The sequence below is a fragment of the Colobus angolensis genome, unplaced genomic scaffold (assembly GCF_000951035.1).
Source record: "Colobus angolensis palliatus isolate OR3802 unplaced genomic scaffold, Cang.pa_1.0 Scaffold33, whole genome shotgun sequence".
NCBI lineage: Eukaryota > Metazoa > Chordata > Mammalia > Primates > Cercopithecidae > Colobus > Colobus angolensis.
The window spans coordinates 13,327,077-13,350,073 of NW_012116599.1; the positions used below are offsets into that span (position 1 = coordinate 13,327,077).

General features: G+C 36.7%; 1 protein-coding gene across 1 annotated transcript in view; it reads right to left on the bottom strand.

Moving 5' to 3' along the window:
- Positions 1-22,997, bottom strand: part of USP40 (ubiquitin specific peptidase 40) — a 94,622-nt gene that overhangs the window by 46,821 nt on the left and 24,804 nt on the right. Inside the window, exons 10-18 of the mRNA XM_011952032.1 lie at positions 22,732-22,836; positions 15,210-15,510; positions 11,121-11,202; positions 9,148-9,319; positions 7,222-7,306; positions 6,228-6,298; positions 4,912-5,231; positions 2,486-2,609; positions 1,152-1,209 (exon numbers count right to left, since the gene is read on the bottom strand). Of these exons, the coding sequence (XP_011807422.1) occupies positions 1,152-1,209; positions 2,486-2,609; positions 4,912-5,231; positions 6,228-6,298; positions 7,222-7,306; positions 9,148-9,319; positions 11,121-11,202; positions 15,210-15,510; positions 22,732-22,836 (1,318 nt within the window). The remainder of the gene's footprint in view (positions 1-1,151; positions 1,210-2,485; positions 2,610-4,911; positions 5,232-6,227; positions 6,299-7,221; positions 7,307-9,147; positions 9,320-11,120; positions 11,203-15,209; positions 15,511-22,731; positions 22,837-22,997) is intronic.

The following is a 22,997-nucleotide window of genomic DNA, read 5'->3' on the forward strand; positions in this document are numbered from 1 at the left end:
GTGCCACTGCACTCCAGCCTGGGCCACAGAACCAGATTCTGTCTCAAAAAAAAAAAAAAAAAAGATAATCACAGTTAATCAGAGATTGACAAGGACATGCAGAAACTGCAACCCTGACACATTGCTAGTGGGAATATAAATGGTTCAGTCACTTTGGAAAAAGTATGGCAGTTTCTTACAAAGTTAAACACAAATTTGCATATGACCCAGCAATTCCAATACTGTATATCTACCCAAGAGAAATGAAAACATATCTCCACATCAAGACTTACGTGTAAAAGTTTATAGTGGCATTATTCATAAAAGTACAAAAGCAGAAACAATCCAAATGTCTATCAACTCATGTTTGTCCAGGATAAACAAAATGCGATACTATCCATATAATGGAATACTAGACTAGTCAGCAATACAAAGGAACAAGCTATTGATACATGCGAAATCATGGATGAACCTCAAAAATGATATGCTACGTGAAAGAAGCCAGACACAAAAGACTGTATGTTTTATGATCCCAATTATATTAAATATTAAGAAAATAAAGTCTATAGAGACAGAAAGTAGATTAGTGGTTGCCAGGGGCTTCGACTACAAATGGGTACAGGGATCTTTTTGGAGTAATGGAAGTATTCTGAAACTGGATTGTGGTGGTGGTTACAGAACTCTACACATTTACTGATGATTACTGAATTATACACTTAAACTGTATATGGATTATCTGTAATCCATATACAGTTTATGGATTACAGATAATGTAATCCATAATGGATCCACTGTAGTGGATTTTATGGTATGTAGATTATATCTTCATAAAGTTGTCACAGAAAGCCTAATGGTAAGTGAACAGTGAGTTTGCAGAATGTACATTCAGAATAGTTCAACATGAATACATGATCTAGATACACATCCACATCAGATATACTCATTGTATCTGGGGAAGGAGAGAAAGAATAGGTCTGAGGAGGAGAACATAGAGGACTTTAACTTCATTTATAATGTTTCAACCAAAAACAAACATAAGACAAAAAGTTAACATTTGTCCATTTTGGGTGGTAGGTATATGAGTTTTCCCTAAATTATTTTTTGTATTCTCCTATATTTTCTTCAATTCAAGACCAAAATTAAAGAACCAAAAAGCAAATGTAAATGATTACCTAGTTCCTTCATTAATTTTAATTCCTTTATGGCTTTAATTCGAATATCAAACACCATCTGAAATAGAGAAATAAAATAATGACTAAGTTGTGAAAAACGGGAGGAGATGAAGATGAGGATTGTCACTGTGTGCATAAACAAATTATTTGAGATATTCATTACCTGACCTTTAGTAGTTTTTGCCTACTTAAAATTTTTCCATCCCTGAAATTTTTTTATAAGATCAAAAGCAAAAACTTAGATCTTCATAGTTAAGTTTTTACCAAAGTGATGTTAATTGGAACAGAAAGGACACCTACAGAAAACTAAAGAAACAATTGTAGCTGAAAGGCAATAAGCTGACAAACCACTAACTTTTCTCATGAAAGCAAACAAAATAAACTCAGGGCAATCACATTTCTCTATGTCAGGAATGATGACTGTGGGGCCAGTAAGCATAAATAAAAATGTATACTACCAGCCCGAGAGCACTATTTAAAATTGCTGTTTAAGTGACTTTATTTTAGATTCTTTCCCTTTTTCAGTTTAACCTAATTTTCTCTAGGATATAAAATCTTGGAAATTTAGGAGTAAAACTGATGTCAGACAATCTATCCTCCCATAGTACCCCACACAGTGAAAAGAAGAAACAGAATGAGTCATAAAGGACTTCACCAAAGTCTCTCACTTAGGGTCAAGGCACTAGATCTTCCGAACTTTAGTGTATTCATCTTAGTGTATAAATATTAACACACTTTAAGAAATTATAATATTTATATAAAAGAAAACAACATTCTAGTAAGTTTCAACTTGTTATAGAAAAAAAACTCATAATGAATTGAGACTACATAAATATAAAAAGGTATTTCCTAAGATGATGTTTAAGGAAACTAGTCTTCAAATGGAGAACTAAAAGAGTTCCTTTTAAGAACACCTGGCTTTACAGAAAAACAGAGTATAATGTAAAACCATTTAAGATAAATTTTAAAAACAGACGTCTACAACACAAAACCAAAACACATGTATACTTGGTTTAAAAAAAATACAGAAAAGACCCTTGAAAATAGCATTTTCAAGGAAGCCAGAGAATTCCATGAACTAACTAAATAAGTAACTCCCACATTCTAATTCTAGGCTTTGGAGGAAACTTTAAAAGGCAAGTATTTTCTTGAAATATGCTAACAGCCAACTAACATAGGTAAACAAGCAATAATCAAATGTTAAATAAAAAGCTAACTTCCTAAGATTTGAAGTCTCTTGAGACAACTGTTCTGAAAGATTAAGGTATTGTTTTCTAAATAAAATTCTGTTAACTGAAAATCTATCAGCCAACCTTTAATTATATTCTACTCACTGTGTTAACAGTTGCTGATATTTTAACCTGCTTCTCTTCAGAGTCTAACTGGCATAAATTTTTAACATGGAGCCAGTCAATCTCATTTATACTAGTGACCCATTTCTCTTCCTTGGTCAACAAGCTGTGGGTAAAGAAAAGATCAGAAATTAATACCTTTCCTTAGGCATCACTTCCAAAGCTCTGCATGTGTCACTTAATGTGACTAACTAGAGGTGACCAGTTCTACTGGTCCTCTCTATGGTAAGTGGGCTATCTTTGCAGGGTAATGTTAGGCAGTAGTCTACAGAGTCTATATTCATGACTCCATTTATTCTTTGATTTTCTCACATAATTTGTAGCCACATTTTTCCACAGAGAACTTCCGTAAGTAAACAATCAGTTGCTGACTTCTGCCTGCACCCTGCAATCACTAGGGGAGCTTTAAAAGAGGGCATATGCCAGGAGCCTACCCCACCTGATCTAGATTTCGTTTAACAACAGGGCAGCCATGTGTAGTCTGTAGACTGACACTGCACAAAAGGGCCACGTCTAAGGAGTGTCACACATGGCATATACATCGTATACTGAATTTTTGAGAGTTTTGTTTTATAAAAGCAGCCGGCAGTAGAGTATCTTGTTCTAACATTTTCCTACAGATAGTAGTAAAGGGTCCTGAAGAGGTGCCTTCTTTCTAATTCACAGAGAAGCACTAATGGGCTTGCAGAAGTCCTCTTTGGGAATGTGTATCAGAGCTCTGAAACATAATTCTACTCTTTATTGCAGTTATTCCATTCTGAGCTCCCACCTTAAGCTAGCAATCCCAAATACAAAGTTTGAAGCACAAGATGTTCCGTGAAGACTACCTTAAAATAGTGAAAAACTGTACGATAATCATGACAATGACTGCATTAACTAAAACATTTAGCACTTACTGTGTGTACTTTGTACGCACTTAACTCTTTCAATCCTCTCAACTCTATGAAGCTGGCACTAGTTATTATCCCCATTTTACAGACAAGAAGACTGAGCAGAGAAAGAAGAAATACCTTGCCCAAGGTCCCATTATATCCTACTGACTTGCCTAGGAGCACAGTTAGGCAAACTACATAGATTACTATGTAGCCATCCAAGGCAGTTTATAAAGAGTCTACAAATCTCAAGGTTGGGCAGGGGGGATGGAAAGCAAGATACATCTACAAAATAATCATTATTAGGTTTAAAACGAAAGGCACCCAAATGCTAACAGTGATTAACAGTGCATGGTGAGAAGAGGGATTTCCCCAGTCCCAATAAATGTATACTGCCTTTTACAAAGGAAATATAGTTCTTATAAACAAGGTGGAGAATGTCTGAGAAACCCCTGTCCAAAAGAGTAACAGTGGTAAGTGTACTACGAAATAAACGGTCCATAAGTGCTCTGCTGCTCTGCGTCAAAGCCACTATAAATAATGATACAGAGGTCCTGCAATCTAAGTAAATTTGTAGCACTGAGAAAACAGGGAACTTGAAATCTTCAATATATGGAAATATTGCAGCTACAGTGTATGACACATTGACTACAGCAAAGTACTATCACAGACACAGATGACAAAAAGACAGATGTAGCTTTAAATGTGACCGCAGGATTCATGGGGGTAATTCGTCAGGTAACTGCTCTATTTGGGCAATTGGGCTCTCAAGAGTCACAGAAGGGATTATAAGGAAACCATGAGGCCGTGCACGGTGGCTTAAGCCTGTAATCCCAGCACTTTGGGAGGCTGAGACAGGCGGATCACGAGGTCAGGAGATCGAGACCACCCTGGCTAACACGGTGAAACCCCGTCTCTACTAAAAAATACAAAAAACTAGCTGGGTGAGGTGGCGGGTGCCTGTAGTCCCAGCTACTCGGGAGGCTGAGGCAGGAGAATGGCTTAAACCTGGGAGGTGGAGCTTGCAGGGAGCTGAGATCCGGCCACTGCACTCCAGCCTGGGCGACAGAGCAAGACTCCGTCTCAAAAAAAAAAAGGAAACCATGAGTCATCTTATGGGTCTCCTGAAACAAAATATCCAGAAACAATTTAGCCATAATGTTTATACCTTCTTCAGGAAGATTTTCAGGAATTTTCTCTGTGAGAATGTTCCTTCGGTTTTATAACTGGCGCTAATCAGAATTCACTTGATAACTTGCATTATAGCCAACTAATTGATACTCTATATAGTCTAGAAAATCAGGGATACTTATATTATTTTCTCACCACATTTACCAAAAGTCCCTTTACAAAACATCATTTTTTTCTCTAAGTTACATAACCTACAACATTCGTGTATACAATATTTAGAACATAATGTCTAGAAATAAAGAAACATTCAACTCTTGTCACTAAAATAAAGCTTTAGAATTCTGCTGGGTGGTATTGTAATTAAAATGACTTTTAGAAATCCTTTTTCTCCTGTTAGCGAGTTACCTGTTATCATCATGAGAATCCTGAATTAAAACTGAGCTTCCATTTCCAAGCCCTTGCTCCCTGAACGTCTTCCTCATGTCTTCCTTGGAGATGGCCATCCAACCCTCCCCACCTGGGCATCCAGCACTGTTGATGAAGATGACACCTGCTGGGATTGCTAAGGCTGTGAGGACAGTGCCCACTTCTGCATTAGATGGAAAGACATGTGGAGATTCTATCACCTGGCAACACTTTTCTCCTTCACTGCTTGTGTCCAGATGAAGAACATTTAAAAGCAGAGGTTCGCAGTCAATACCTGTTTGAATGTGGACTCCACCAACCTGCAATCATATCAAGAAAACCATTAGTACAGTTGATACTTGCCAACATTGTCAACATAACATGGTAAAAGATTACTCTTAGAGAACAACCCTCATTTTTTCCAAGTAAAATAAAATTTTCACAAATGTCTGTTAAGCATCAAAGGAACAACTGCAGATCTTTTGAAACTTTCTTATCTACCTTTTATTTTTTTAGAAGAAATCTATGATAGACTGGAGATAGAGATTTATGAGTTATCACGGGTGGTGATGAAGCCAGATTGGTCAAGGTCAGTTCACAGAGTGGCTGAAGTGTTCCTGACCGCCTTCTAGAGATGGAAAATTCACTGTCCACCTCCAAAACACCCCAATGACTCCCCAAGTCAGTATAGATCCTCACTCTTCTAAATTCCCACAGGGACTATGCACAGACCCCTACTCCAGCACGTATGGTGCAGTTCTTCACACAATGAGGGCCTAAAAGGACACAGATAAACTGACTGGCCTTTGACCTAGCATCTGACACACAACCTGGTATAATGGAGGCACTCAAGAAATGTCTCCTTGACGTACAACTAGCACTGATTGTCTAACATTTATCAAGCATTTCAGTAGTTTTCTAATATCTAATTGCCCTCACATAGGTTGAATAAAATTTCATTACAATGACTTTTTTTTTGAGATGGAGTCTTGCCCTGTCACCCAGGCTGGAGTCCAGTGGTATAATCTCAGCTCACTGCAACCTCCACTTTCCGGGTTCAAGCGATTCTCCTGCCTCAACCTCCCAAGTCACTGGGACTACAGGCATATGCCACCATGCCCGGCTAATTTTTGTATTTTTCGTAGAGATGGGGTTTCACCATGTTGGCAAGGCTGGTCTTGAATTCCTGACCTCAGGTGATCTGCCTGCCTCACCCTCCCAAAGTACTGGGATTACAGGCATGAGCCACTGTGCCCAGCCATTACAACTTTTAAAACATCCAAAATTATCACGAATATTTCTTCAGCAATTTTTACCTCCACCCCATTCCACACAAAGATGTCTTCTCCATCAGCAATTTCAGTTTCACACAGTGTCAGTTCATCCCCTAGAAAGAGATCACCAGTGAGACCATTCATCACGACCATCAGAAATGACTGAGTTAAAGAAAGAGCTGAGACAAATATTTGTTTGAAAAAATATTTTCACTAAGGAAAATTTAAAAAGTAGTAATTATTTTTATTCTATTGATATGATTTCATTTCGTAATTTTTCTTTAAAATGTTGTTACAAAAGCTTTGTGAGCATGGTGACAGGACAAAAGAGACAATCCAAAGGTCAAGTGTACTGGAGGTACCTGACATTGGAAACAGGAGTTAGGCTTAGGCATGGAATGGTCCCAGCTCCACTGATACGTCCATAACACAAGCTGTGTGTCTTTGTGAGCTTCAAGTCTCTCAGCTCAGTTTTTTCATTTATGAAATGGGGATAAAAGAATTTTATGAAAATCAAATGAGATAATTAACATAAAACACCTATTACAGATTTTGGCCTAAATCAGATGTTACTGCCGCTACTGTTAATTCTCACTGTTTTGCTGCTATTTAAAGGAAGTAAATGCTTTCAAACTCCCAAAGTATTTCTTGTTTTACTACAAAATCTGAAGCTGAGAGTTGGGCAGAAAATCACGTCATATAAATATGATTCAGATGGTTTGAAACCATGTTGCTCAACAATATGTGTCAATATAAAAAATTCTAAAGCTTTTCAAGAAATTTTTAGTAGGGTAGCCTTAATTTGAGAAAAAATAAAATGTGTCCATGTTAGAAGAATTTCACACATTATATAAACTGTATACATTAAAACTCGGATATGTTATTTCTTTTGGAAAACTTACAGTGTGAAGATAATCTACTTAGTTAAGCAAGTAGTAGGTGGGGAAGGACTGACAAGGAACAGAAAATCACAGATGAGCCGGACAAAAATGTAGATATGTAAGAGTGAGTTGCTATGTTTTCATATTTGTCTTACCGCCAAGTGTCTGGTAAATGTGAAGTCCTGCTGGTACAAGCTTTGCAACACTAAGAACCATGTCTCCTTCCCAAAATTCTAACAGCTGAAGAATATTAATGAAAGAAAAGAGAACATTGAAAAGTGACACATACATATCACCTTTCCAGGTTACTGTGTCAACTTACATAAGAAGATGACACAAAGAGCTAGCAAATGAATACTCTCACCCCCAGCCAACACTGCAAACTTGAAAAGAAGGTATCACTTGTTAAATTAGTCAAATCCAAAGGTGGCTAATCCCCTCCATTCCTGAGTGAAGAATTCTGGCATACACAAAGGGCACAACCACCATCTAAACAATTCTGCTTAATATATATGAAGAGCACTTTTCTCAGAAAGCAAGTTGATGAGCATGCCAGCCTAGGAATTTTAACTCAAAAGAGCAAGACTAATTTGTAGAATTAGCAATGTTGAGGGAAATGCAGTCCTGACTCTAGCACACACTCATCTTCTAGTTGCTTGAAAGGAATGTCTCCCATTGCAAATTTATAAAGGTGCATTACCAGTTTACTTAATAGATTACCAGGGCTTTGTTCTTTACATTTCTAGATCTGAGAGTCTGAGCACTGTGGCAAGACCACCAAAATAATATCACCATAAAAGTCATTCCTATCTAGTCATTCTCTACAATACTATAAGGTATTTTCTTAAAAAGAAATTTCTTATTTACAAGCTATTGGTTTGTTGTGAACTAAGTTTCTTAGCCTCTTGTCAGTAGCTTCCTTGTAAGAGAATAGTTAGTAGGGATATACATTTAAAACACCAAAAAGCACAGACTGGAGTGTACCTCACACTTACAAAGTAAATAAGATCCTTTCCATTTAAAATATCCCCCTAGATAGGTTCAGATTCCCACATCCACCTGTATCAACAATGCTAGAATTGGCTCAGAAATAAATTTCTAATGAAAAAGTTCAGAAAGATTAGACAATTTTAGAAATCCTGACACTGATCTAGTGTTTAAATAACTTCAAATCAACTAAGGTTAAAAGGGAAATTGCTTTGCTTTTCTTAGCAGAAGAAAATTGAAAGAAAGCTAATAGTTTTGGTGAGTAATAGGATTTTTCAGAAAATTCATTACACTAATTTCTGGGAAAAAACACAAAAAGCTAACATTTTCTATCTCCCTTTTCCTTGATCAGAAAGTAGTGTGGAGCAGGGGTGTGATTAGGAGGAAAAAACCCTAGATGAAGAGTAAGGAGACCAGGGATGGAGTCCCAGCTCCATCAACTAGGTTTAGGACCATAGGCAAGACATCGAGTCTCTTTAAATCACACTGCCTCATCTTCAAAATGGGGCTAATGTGTCTTCATGAGATTAAAGAACCAAATCACATAATTTATATGAAAGCAGTGTAAGTAAAATAAAGAACACTGCTGTTACTATTATCATCATTAAAACATACCTTGAAAATGACTTGGAGACTACAGCACTGTTTTTATTCTAGACTAATAGATACTTTCCTTCACTTAAGAGTATTATTAATAAATACTGTTCTACACTACAGGGTACAAAGTTAGTTGCTTTTACTTGTTCAGTAGTTCTCAGTTTTAAACAACATGCTCATCTTTATCTTTTCGCTCTCTTTGAAAGGCAATTTGCTTTCACTTATTTTCTAAAAAAGGGACAACTTCATACTCTTTCTTCCCCTCAAATAAAATGTACCAGCCTGACGGTCCACCTGAAAAGCTGCTGGTAGGGGCTGTGGAGAAAAGCCTCCTAAAAGACTTAGAAGATCTGGGTCACCCCTCTGTGAAGTGGCAGATGTCAGGTCTTCCTAAGCAGCTTTGAAAAATAAAGTTGTATCCTAAACAGAATGAAATAGACAGTCTAGCTGGAAATGGTCCTTGATGTCTAAATTAAGAGGAAGTAAGGCTGTATTACCTGAAATATTGACTGCCGGAGATCTCCTAAAGTTTTTCTTTTATCAAAGGTCAAATCCCACACGCTTTCTGTTTGAGAGACTACTGGGTGCAGAGCCCCATTGAAGAAATGGTACTGAGGGCCCAGGTGAAGATGCAATTCAAAAGTATTGTTTGCAGAATCACATTCTGCCCTTTAAAGAGGCACAAAAATACATAAATACTGTGTTTTTGTAACAGACACTGTGTTTTATCTCAAACCAAAGATATCTGGCTTACAATACAATTAAGTTCTCCATTCCACCTAAGTAACAATTTTTCTTCTATGAGCCACAATTAGTCACTTTAGTTTTTCAGTCAACAGCAAAAATTCAGTTCTGTCACCATGAATTCCAAGAGAAAACTGTTTTAACGTGGGCGGCAATGTTAAATCCATTTCTCTGAACAAAGGCTGACACCTGAAATCTTGTAATTCTGAGATTATATTGTAGTTATGAACAAAATGCTAGAGACCTGCTTACATAATTGTGTTAAGTAGCAGATTTACTTCTATGTCATCTATCATCCTTATTTCCACTAGATTTTGCACACTTTTTTTTTAGACAGAGTCTCACTGTGTCACCCAGGCTGGAGTGCAGTGGTGCCATCCTGGCTCACTGCAACCTCCACCTCCTAGGTTCAAGCAATTCTCCTGCCTCAGTCTCCTGAATAGCTGGGATTACATGTGTGTGCCACCACGCCTGGCTAATTTTTATATTTTTCGTAGAGACAGGGTTTCACCATGTTGACCAGGCTCGTCTTGAACTCCTGACCTCAGGTGATCCGCCTGCCTCAGCCTCCTAAAGTGCTGGGATTGCAGGTGTGAGGCACTACGACTGGTCCCACGAAATACTTGAAGCCAGTAGCATGAACCTCCTGAGACCACGTTATCCAGGCTAAAAGTCCTTGGCAGCAGCCTGGTGTCGGCTGCTCTTCTCTGAATGCACTCAGCTGACTCGAAGCCAGCAGAAAACACAGGTAGGGTCTGACCAATGTGGAGCTGGAACGAAGTTTATCACACAACTCAGGTACTTCAGGACACTTCAGTGAACATGGTCAGAGAGCATAACCACATGAAAGACCTTACTGCGGGCTGACGACAACCCCTCAGGCTTTTTTTTTTTTTTTTTTTTAAATAACAACTGCTAGTCCAGACCACTTATGCAGGTTATTTTTTAGACTTAAGATATTTCACTCTGTTAAGTTTTAATCTTTTTGGTATCTTGGTTTTTGTTGTTTCTTTGCTCTTGTGTCATTCACTGTACTTTTTTCCCCCCAGCTCCAAGCCAGTGATAAAAATGTCAAATATACTCTGTCATATAATTAGGCATTTGGGTCCACAAGGAGATCATGGGAACATCTATTTTCCTAACCCAATACCCAATTTACTCTAACAGAGCACAAATAAAGCAGCAGCTCTTCAGAGTCAAATGGTTCTCGCAAATCATCTCTTAAAGTAAGAATCCATTATAGGCTTTCCCCCAAGATCAGCATTAGATTCAATAGGTTATAGAATCCATATTTCCGTCCTTTTGAAAATCTGCCCACCTCTGAGCCTCTCTCACTACATGCCAGTTCGCTACAACTACTTACCCATGAGGGGTGATTTTCATGGCAGGCTCTCTTTGGACCCAAGGAAATAATCTGGCCAGGCTAGGATACAATTCATTTAGCCCAACTATGTGCTCACTGATTTCTCTAGTCGTCTTAGGCTTCAATCCCTACCTAGCAATGGCCGTTTTATATGTCACTGTTTAATTCATTCTCACACATAAGGGATAATTTCAAAGTTAAAGCTACCCTCACTATAAAAATTCAGCAGCCAAACAGACACTTGCATTAACTAGTTGACTATTTCTTTTTCTTGTTAATTTTCATTATTGAATGCTTAAGGCCTAAATTAGATCTTTATTCTCCAGAAATACTAGTCAAACTCTAAAAGCAATTTAAAATTACCTTTTGGTTTGCAGTTCAATGTTAGCTGCATCCATTTCATTCAGTAAATGACATGGAACCCCGTATCTTGGATTAGCTCGAGCTGTGAACAAAATTTTTCATTAACTTGTGTTGGCTAAATGAAATCTGGTTGCTGGAAGAGGTAGCATGAAGACTAGAAAGGACTGTCCTGGGAGCTAGGAAAGTTGCTACTAATTTGCTGTGTGAATACGAATTTTCTCAGGATCTCAGTTTTCCCATCTGAAACATGAAAAAGTTAGAACAAATGAAAAGTAAATAGTTCTTTAAGATAAGCTAGAAGAATTCAATTTTTTTCAACTCTTTTAAGTATACTTTTTAAAAAGAACACCCAGATTTTCATCTTTTTCTTTTTTCTTCTTCTTTTCTTTATTTTTTTGAGACACAGTCTCACTTTGTTGCCCAGGCTGGAGGGCAGTGGCGTAATCTCAGCTCACTGCAACCTCTGCCTCCCAGGTTCAAGCAATTCTCGTGCCTCAGTCTCCGAGTAGCTGTGATTACAGGCTTGTGCCACCATGCCTGGCTAATTTTTGTATTTTTAGCAGAGACAGGGTTGCACCATGTTGCCCAGGCTGGTTTTGAACTCCTGGCCTCAAGTGATCCGCCCGCCTCAGCCTCCCAATGTGCTGAGATTACAGGCGTGATCCACCATGCCTGGCCTCAGATTTTCATCTTGATTACAAATACAACAACTGACTACTGTAAAAATTCTGGAATTTTTTTAAGTGTAAAAGAAATAGATGCTGCTCATAATTTCACTCCCAAGACAGACAGATAGACATACACACACACACACACACCCCCCCAACACACACAAACACAATTTCAAAAACTGGGATCATATTCAACATATCTGTTTTCATTTCATACACCGTATTTTCCAAAGTCTTAAATAAATGATTGCATAGTAGTCCATTCTATAAGTAGCATAATTAACCTAACCAATCTTTTTCTGTTAGACATTAAGGTGATTTCCAATTAATCACTATTTTAAAATAGTAGGAACGATAAACATCTTTGAGCATCAATATTCATATACAGCTCTGATTACTTCAAGACAAACTTGTGAAAGTAGAATTACTGGTTTAAAGGGTATGACATTTTCTAGGCTTTTAAATACACATACTCAAATTGATCATATTCTATACTTACCAACTCTGGAGGAAATGTCAACTATTGAGACCCAAGAGTCACAGAAACAGTATCTGACTTGCTGGGGCATCTCACTAATGTTCACCTCATTGCCATTCTTCTTCTTCTTCTTCTTTTTCGATTACAGGTTAAATTGAAAATGTTTTGAAACATAGGAATCTTTTTTTTATAAATTACTTATTTATATTCTTTCCCCAATTTACTACTGAGCACAATGAAATATATGTAAGCGCACTCTACAGATAGGGGAAATTAATTTGTCATATATTTTACTGTTTTCCATTAGCTTGTCATTTGCCTTTTAATTCTGTTTAAGGGTTATATAATATCACTTTTCCCTAGTTTTTTTCTTTCTTTGCTTTTATGCTCAGAAAGGTTTTATTTACCTTAAAATATTTATATTTTACACATTTTACGATTCCTTAACATAAATATTAAAGGAACTATAATTTCATTTAAGGGATTTGTATAACAAAGAAAAATGGCTTAATTATTTCCCTAGCAAATAACCAACTTCCCAGTTGTATTTATCGAGTAATTCACACCCTTCCTTCCCCAAAATATCTGAAGAGCTACCTTACCATGGATTAAAACACAAATATGCTTAGATCAACTCCTGGGTTTACTGCTTTTTTTCAATGATCTGTCTACCTTTTTGCATTACCACTACACTGTCTTCATTGCTATAACTTTATAAATACATTTTTACTGATACAGCAAATTCTCCCTTAGTCATCTCTTCTTTAGTTTTTATTACTTTATTTCTCTAGGTGAATTTTAGAATCATTTTATAAAGTTCTATCCCTTCATTCCCAAAAAAGTACATCGAGATTTTGGTTGTATCTTTGTTCAATTCCTAAGCTAACAAGAGAACTGTCATTGAGTACATATTCCAATTATGTACACACTAAAATTAAATTCTATAAAAAAGACTAATACTCCATTTGAAGATATTTTTTCTGATAATATATATTTCTGTAACTGTGAATTCTGATACACAATATTTTTACCAGAACCATTTCCATATCTTTTTTTCCTCCCAGAAAAATACAAAGCCTTTTTGATTAACAGCATAGTTATGTAACTGTTTTCGATCTGGAAAGTTAATTTCCTTTGATTCACATGTAAATTAGTAACTGCTTTATTTTTATTCTTTATAAAAATGATGGCTATTCTCATTCTCTAAGAACAATATTCTCATCTCTAATAATAGATATGTCTCAATCTATAAAGCTTTTCTCATTAGAGTTTTTAACTTTTGAGCAGACTTTGAGAAGTGATCAAAAAATCTTACTAGGCCTCATGCCTGTAATCCTAGCGAGGCAGGAGAATAAGGTCTGGAGACAGGGAACCTAAGGCTCTTTCACCGACTTCCTACAAATAAATTGAAAGGAAAACCCTAACTTTCCATGCCTAAGTAACAAAAGGACCAGAGGCTACTCCCTTTGACCTTCTCTACGCACACATAGGAAATTGGGTGATCCCAACAAATCAGACTGTGGGTGGAGTCTTTGTTTGCAACTTTTGCAACCACTTCAGCCTCTGAATGTTTGCAGTTGGCAACTAATAAGACAAAAACAAATCGGACTCATTGCCCGTAGGGTCTTTGTTTGCAACTTTGCAACTTCACTCCAGCCTTTGAATGGGTGTTGCCCCCAACCAATCAGACTGATAGCCGACTATGTCTTCGTTTGCATGGAAGTAGAACTTTGTAACTTCACCCTAGCCTCTGATTGGTTGCAGAAAGCAACCAATCAGATGTTTGCACATGAGAGTGACTTTTGTAACTTCACTTCAGCCTCTGGTTAGCTGCTTTATGCAACCAATCACACTGACTGTGGGCTACCAATTCATTTACATGAGATGAGCGTGAAGTGGCCAATGGGAAACTTCTAGGAGGTATTTGGACCTGAGAAGATTCTGTATCTGGGTCCTTGAGCTGCTGCTCAGGCTGCTCCCACACTGTGGAGTGTAGTTTCGTTTTCAATACATTCCTGCTTTTGTTCTTTTGTTGCTTCATTCTTTGCACTGCTGTGTGTTTTGTCCAATTCTCTGTTAGAAATGCCAAGAACCTGGACAACTTGCAGTCATGACCCTCTATCAATGACACCAGCACTTTGGGAGGCTGAGGTGTGAGCATCATTTGAGACCAGGAGTTCGAGACCAACCTGGGCAACACAGCAAGACCCTGTCTCTAAAAAAAATGAAAAAATTAGCCAGGTGTGGCAGCATGTGCTTGTAGGCCTAGCTACTTGTAGGCCTAGCTTGTAGGCCTAGCTACTAAGGGAAGAGAATCACTTGAGCCCAGGAATTAGAGGCTGCAGTGAACAATCATGCCACTGCACTCCAGCCTGGATGACAGAGTGAGGTTGCATCTCTAAAAATAAATAAATGAATAAACACACAAAAGGTCTTATTGAGAAACAGGAAAATAAAGGAGAAGATATGAAAATATATAAATAAAGGATAAATAATAGAAATAAAATATACAAATAAATATAAAGGAGAAGATATAAAAGAATCAGGAAAATAAAGAAGATATAAAAATAAGACCAAGGCCACTTAAAATTCAAAGGCAACATATGGCTGAATGACAGAGCCAAGTCTGAGTACATGGCAATTGCGCTCAAGTTTGCCAACACAAGAAGGTTTTATGCTATCCAAGGAAATCCAATTCTGAAAATGTAATGATGATCTTACATTATTACAGGGTAGAAAATTAAAGACAAGTATATAATCTTTATAAAATGACAAATTGTTAGATTTCATTTGGCATAATATAGTTCTTGTTAGCTTTAAAATATTTTAAGTTGTTCCAAGAGTAAACCTTTTTTAAAAGAATAAAAACTCAAATAGCATTCCATGTTTATCTTCTAAAGCCATTAACTGAAACAAATAGGAACATTTTTCTTTCCATACCTTCAGGGGGTCTCTGCAACTGGGATTTCCGATAAAACAACATGTAGGCACTTTCTTTACCCTGAAATTGCTGTTCAATATCCTTTTCCCTGATTGGCTGGACTTTAGAATCATTTATATCAAACCAGTGGGGACAGGAGATGCTACAGTTTAAACCTGGGGATTCTGGAGGAAGCGTCTCAAAAATTTGCTGGTCATTCCTTTGGAAATCAGACTCAGCCTGGAGAGAACCATTCTTCAAGAGACGAACTATACTTTCATCTGAACTGAGTAGAAATATCTGAGAATGGAGCTGTAAGAACTACACAGAAAACAAACAAAAAAAATGCGAAGTTAATTATTCAAACAAAAATTAGACGTGATTAAAAAATGTTTTCTTCCTTTCTGTGATTAGATCGTTTAACTTCATCTTTATTTTTGACCTGGCCAGCTAGGGAGGAAAACCCATCTAGGTATAATAAAACATTTAATAAAACCACAGTGCTCTGTTAAATAGTCTGATAGTTACACGAAGGGAGGAAGTCGCTATGCTACAATCTAAAAAGCATTTTATACTTCACTAGTGCTGTTTAAAAAAGTATTTAAGTGGAACAGATTAGGTAGAACAAACACTTTTGAAATATTTAAAAGCAATCTAAACAAGGCACAAAACAAAAGCAGTCACACAGTGTACCACTATAAAAGATAATTTGAAAACCCAGACAGACTTTGTTGGGATAAGGTAGTAGTTATTAACGTAAATTATCTTTTAACCCGAACTAAAGTGAATGTTGTCTGTTCTAAAAGCTGGCAGACAAGCTCAGAAAATCAAAGTAAAGTAAGGGTTAAGTCACAATCCCAAAGTTCTTGCTAAAGGATTAGGAAGAAAAAAGTCTCTTTCTCCATTGCCTGCCTCTTACCTCCCCATCCCCTACGCCTCTATCCTCACACTTTCTAACCTCTGTCTGGCCTTGTGTCTCTTCCTTTTCTCTCAGCCTAATTTACTTATATAGAAAATTACTTGGGAATTAAATTTAACACTTGGGAACTTCATCAATCACCCTGGAAAGGTGTTTTGTGCATTTTTCTCTTGGAAAGAAAGTAATCTGTGGTAATGTCAACTCTCTAATCAAAAGTATTATTTTATCAACAAACAGAAGAGTGTAGGGCATAACCCAAAGACAACATTGTTAACACTGTGTATGAGAACAGAGAGTAAAATATCATTGTAGCTGTTTTAAGGTACAAAAAAGTATCAACAACTTGAAAGCTTTGAGTAATGAACTTTCTTTTCATTTTTTTCGGTTCTTTGGGTTTTTAAGTAATGAACTTTCTATATATATAGCCAAGTTTTTCTTTGTTTGATAGTTGAGAATTAACTCTTTTAAGCCTCAAACATCAATGCAGTCTGTCCCAGTAATGACAAAGAAATTTTCTTAGACTAATATTCCTAATAAAAATGATAAACTCTATGCAAAACAAGGAAAACAACTGTTGGGAAAGGAACCCAAAGTAGGCATAAAGTGAAGACATAATTCATTGAAGAAGGGAAGCAAACCAGGTGAGTTCTGCACTCACCTACTACTACCCAGTTTGTAGCAGTGCATGGTGGAACAGATTTCAAGAAAAGGCAAGAGTCTTCCTGGGCTGAAGGGACAGAATCTGAGAATAGCAGAGATGCGAGATCCCACGAAACAGCCCCAGTTCTGTATCAAATCCTCCTAAATCCTTGGCTAACTCCTAAATGATAGAATGGACAGCTCAAAGAGCCCAGTAGAGAGTATCGGTTAGGAGGTTCGACATCTGAGCAGGGTTGTCTGCTGCCAAGAAGAAAGAACAAGGAGTTCAAGTTCTGCCAAATTAGAAAGAGATAGCAAACTTTTTCTTAAAAGAGCCAGATGGGAAATATTTCAGAAGCAAAACTGAGAACATTACTTAGTACTCACTTCACCTTTTAAAAAGTAACCATTTAAAAATGTAAGGCATGTTCTTAGCTCAAGACTATAAGAACAGGCAGCAGGCCACATTTTGCCCACAGGCCATAGTTAGCTGAGCTCTACTGTGAGAGGAAGGACCATGACCCAGGGCTAAACTCTTCCCTAGAACTAAAGGCAAAATTGTAACAGACCCACCCTAAAGCTCAAAATTTAACTTCCACGGACTCTAAAAGATTCAAAGGTAATTTGAGGGCTTGTTAGAATGCAATGCAAAGCTCTTTAGAGAAAAATAACATAATCCAGAGTCTCCACAACACATCATCCACAATATGAGATTATGTGGAGCAGGGGGGCAAGACATGGGGAGATGATAGTCAAAGGATACAAAGCCTCAATTCAATGGTAGGAATAAGTTGTTTTTCTTAAAAAATCTATTGCACAGCGTGGTAAATACAGAAAATAATAACATACTGTAGATTTCAAAATTGATGAGAGTAAATTTCATCACAAAAAATAAGTATTTGAGATGATGGATATGTTCATTGTTTGATTTAATTATTCTGTATTGTTTTTGCAAATTAAAACATCAATCTGTACCCCTACAAATATATACAACTAAAATTTATCAATTTGTAATTAAAAAAAAATTTATATTGAAAAGATTATATGGCATGCAAAGAAACAGGACAATGTTATTCATAATCAAGAGATGGAATGGTCAATTCAAAAGAGAATAAAAGAGTCAACAGAATCAAATTCAGAATGAATCTAGCTATAATAGCAAACAGCTATTATAAATATGTTAAAAAACTCAAAGGAAAAGATGAATAGAATGGGTAAAGAGAAGGGGAATTTCAGCAGAGAAATGTACACTTTAAATAAGAACTAAGTGGAAAGACTACAACTAAAAAGTATAATATCTGAAATGTATAGCTCATTTGTTGGTCTTAACAGAAGAGTGGCTCAGTGGAAGAAAAAATTAGCAAAGCTGAGGACAGGACAGATCAATGGAAATTGTCCAAATTGAAGTAGGAGAAGAAAAAAATGAAAGAACAAAACACCAGTCTGGCCAACATGGCAAAACCCTCATCTCTACAAACAAATACAAAAAATTAGCTGGGTATGGTGACACATGCCAGTAATCTCAGCTACTCGGGAAGCTGAGGCTGGAGGATTGCTTGAGCCTGGTATGGTAGGCAGAGGTTGCAGTGAGCCGAGATTGCGCCACTTCACTTCAGCCTGAGCAACAGAGTGAGACCCTGTCTCAAACAAAACAAAACAAAACAAAACAAAAGCCCCCAGAACATCTAAGACCTGGGAGGAATTATCAAATGGTCGAATATATACAGTTGGTCCTCAGTGTCTGCAGTTTCCAAATCCACAGATTCAACCAACCATGAATCAAAAACATTAAAATAAATAACAGAATAATAGTGAAAAATAATAAAAATTTAAAATACAGTACAACAACGATTTACATAACATTTATATTGTATTAGGTTTGTTTCCCTTTTTTTTCTTTTGGAGACAGGGTCTCATTCTATTGCCCAGTCTGCAGTGCGGTGCATGATCATAGCTCACTGCAGCCTTGGACTCTTGGGCTTAAGCAATCTCCTCACCCTAGCTTCCCGAATAGCTGGGACTACACATGCGTACCACCGCTTCCAGCTAATTTTTAAATTTTTTGTACAGATGGGGTCTTGCTACGTTGCCAGGACTGGTCTTAAAATCCTGGGCTCAAGCGATCCTCTTGCCTAGACCTCCCTTTTGCTGGGATTACAGGTGTGAGCCACCACGCCCAGCCTATGTTAGGTATTACACATAATCTAGAGATAGCTCAAAGTGTACAGGAGGATATGACTAGGCCATATGCAAATACTATGCCATTTCATGAAAGAGACTTGAGCATCTGCAGATTTTGGTGTCATCCGGGGGTTCTAGAACCAATCCCCTATAGATATGGAAGGATGACTGTATATAGTTAGACTCCCAGAAAAAGAAAGAGAGATGAAGCAGAAAAAGAAATTGAAGAAATAATGGCCAAGATTTTTTCCAAAATTTTAAAAAAGACTTTGGACCACAGATGTTAAAAATACTTAGCAATAAAATGTAAATAAACACAAGGAACACAATACCTAAATACATTATTGTCAAATAGCTGAAAACCAAAGATAAAAAGAAAATCTTAAAAGCAGACCAAGAAAAAGAAACATTACATTCAAGAGAATGAAATAAAAAATGACAGTTGGCTTCTCATCCAACATACTGGAAGCCAGAACACAATGGGCCTCTCTAAACCACTGAGAAAAACACAAAAATGATTAACCTAGAATTCTGTATCTATCAAAAATATCACTAAAAAATGAAGGTAAAATAAACATTTTCAGACAAAATCTGAAAGCACTTTTCACCTGCAATTCTGAACTTCAAGAAATGCTAGAGGAAACTCTCCAGGTTGAAGGGAAATGACATCAAATGCAAACATGGATAAACAATGAGCAATAAACTTCAGAAAAGATAAATATAAAACACTATTCTTTCCTTAATTTATTTAAAAGTCACTAAAGTGTTTAAGCAGAAGTAGTAAAGTGTAGTGGAATTTACATTATATGTAATGGTAAAATAGAAGGCAATAGTAGGAAAAATGGGAAAGGGAAAATGAAATTATACTATTGTAAGCATCTTACAGTATACATAAAGTGGTATAATATTAATTTGTAATTTACCATATTAATTTATACATAGTGTAATCACTAGATAAAATTAAATACATAGATTAAAAAGCCAACAAAAGAGATAAAAATGGGACACTAAAAATTTATTAATTAATCCAAAAGAAGGCAGGAAAGGAACAAGAAAATAACAAAGAATAGAGGAGAAATAGAAAACAAATAGTAAGAGAGATTAAAACCCAGCTATACAAATTATATTAATGTAAACAACTAAACATTCTAATAAAAAGAAAAAGATTGTCAAACTCTCTGTCATCTGATAGAAAATAGAATAGCAGAGAAAATCAACACAGGCAAAGTTGTTTTCTTGAAAAGTTTAATAAACTTGATAAACCCCAGCAATGAAAAAGAAAGCTAAAAAAGACAAATTATCAATATCAGAAATGAAAAAGGAAACGTAAGTTCCTATGCTACAGACACTGAAACGATAATATGGTGAGATTTTAAACAACTTTATGCCAACAAATTTGACACCTCAGATAAATGAACCAATTCCTCAAAAACCATAACTTTCCAAAATAAACAAGAACCAACTTCATACTGAGACACACATGCATAAGAAAGCTTATATGGCTACATTAATACCAGACAAGGTAGATTTCAAGGCAAGGAATATTGGCAGAGCTAAAGACAAGCATTTCTGGTGTGGTGGCTCATGCCTGTAATCCCAGCACTTTGGGAGGCCAAGGTGGGAGGATCTCTTGAGCCCAGAAGTTTGAGACCAGCCTGGGCAACATACGGAGACACCATCTCTAAAAAATAAAAAATATAAAAAAGAATACATAGCCCAGTGTGGCCAGGTGTGCCTGTGGTCTCAACTACTCAGGAGGTTGAGCTAGGAGGATCACATGGGCCCAGGATATCGAGACTGCAGTGAGCTGTGATTGTGCTCCTACACTTCAGTCTGAGTGACAGAGCAAAACTCTGTCTCAAAAAAAAGGCAATTGTTTCACATCAGGAGGCAATAACAATACTAAGTGTGTATGCACCTAATAATATAGCTTCAGGAAGATACATGAAGCAAAAACTGTCAAAACTTTCTTTTAGCCGGGCGTGGTGGCTCAAGCCTGTAATCCCAGCACTTTGGGAGGCCGAGGCGGGCGGATCACGAGGTCAGGAGATCGAGACCATCCTGGCTAACAAGGTGAAACCCCGTCTCTACTAAAAAATACAAAAAAACTAGCCGGGCAAGGTGGCGGGTGTCTGTAGTCCCAGCTACTCGGGAGGCTGAGGCAGGAGAACGGCGTAAACCCGGGAGGCGGAGCTTGCAGTGAGCTGAGATCCGGCCACTGCACTCCAGCCTGGGCGACAAAAGTGAGACTCCATCTCAAAAAAAAAAAAAAAAACCTTTCCTTTAAAAAAATGAGACAAATCCACAATTATAGTTGGGAGATTTAAAAATTCCTCAGTAATTAATAGAAAAGGCAAAACCATATATAATAAGAATAGAGAAGAAACAAAGAACACAATCAGTTTGATCTAGTTGTCACTTGTGAAATGTTACTTCCAATAACGCAGAAAACAACTTCTTTAGTGAACACAGAACATTAAGCAGGATAGACAACACTCTGAACCGTAAAACAAGTCCTAATAAATTCAAAAGAACTGAACTCACATAGAGTATGTTCTCAAAGTACAACAGCATTAATTAGAAATCAATTTACTGACATAACGAAAAGATAACTAGAAACCCCCTAAATATTAGGAAATTAACCAATATACCTCCAAAGAACCTAAGGGCCAAAGAAAAATAAGAGAAATTAGAAAATATTTCAAACTGAATGAAAATGAAAGCTTACTGAATATAACTGTCTGACTATATTCAGCAATATAACTATATTCAATAATATAACTTGTTGAATATAACTAGTGCTTAGAATAAAATTTAGAGCTTTAAAAGTGTGTATTAGAAGGTTTAAAAAAAACTGAGTTACCAACCCAAGCAGCTAGAAAAAGATGATCAAATTAAGTCCCAAGAAGTAGAAGAAAGAAAATACTTTAAAATAAGAACAGATATCCATGAAATAGAAAAACAGAAAAGCAATAGAGAAAATCAATAGCATTACATCAAATTATATCTAAGGCAAAATTTGGTTTCTTGAAAAGGTTTTTAAAAAATTAACTTGATGGCTGGGCAGATCACTTGAGTCCAGGAGTTTGGGACCAGCCTGGGTGACATGGCAAAACCCCGTCTCTACAAAAATTAGCTAGGTGTAGTGGCACATGCCTGTAGTACTAGCTAGCTACTCAGGAGGCTGAGGCAGGAGAATCACTGGAGCCTGGGAGGCAGAGGTTGGAGTGAGCTAAGATCGTGCCATTGTACGCCAGCCTGGGCAACAGAGTGGACCTCAACTCAAAAAAACAAACAAAAAACCTTGATAACCCCCAAGCAAGACTGTTGAAAAAACATGAGAAAATAAAAATTATTAAGATCAGAAATGAAAAATGGAACATAGCTTCAGGTTCTACAGACACTAAAAGGATAATGAGATATTTTGAACAAGTTTATGCCAATAAATTTGATAGCGTAGATAAAAAGGCAAATTCCTTTACTAGAATTTTGTGTAAAAACATCAAGTGGAATCTGGGTGAATACCTGAAGACATGTGTACAAGTAAAATGATAAGCTCTAGGGTGTGAACGCTGACATTTTTAGGAGTTGCTCCCCACCATTTTTGCTAACTTCTTGTTTCTATGATAAGTAACTCAGTAAGTAATACTTAATAAGTAACTTAGTTGGACTCTAGCCATTATACAAATATGGTGACTTTATTTTCACCTATTTTAAATATCCTTTTGCAAGGAATTCATGTTGTTGGGATCATAATGAAATTTCTTGGGACTAGAACTTCCCAAAACAATCCCATGTATTACCTTCCGCAGTGGTCCATGCTGTTTTCTGTACTTCTTGTTCCAAGATATTCCTATCTTTTTCAAGAGTTTCTGGCCCAGCTGATCAACAGGAATTAGATTATTCTCCTCCTTACGAAAGAAACACAGTCACTTAAGAAAATCTGATGAGAAATAATTGCATACTTACAAATTCAAAGAGACCAACAGGATTATGCCTAATTAAACATGCCTAGAACAGCAAACATGTAAGTTGATTCAATCACAATTTTTTTTTTTTTTTTTTTTTT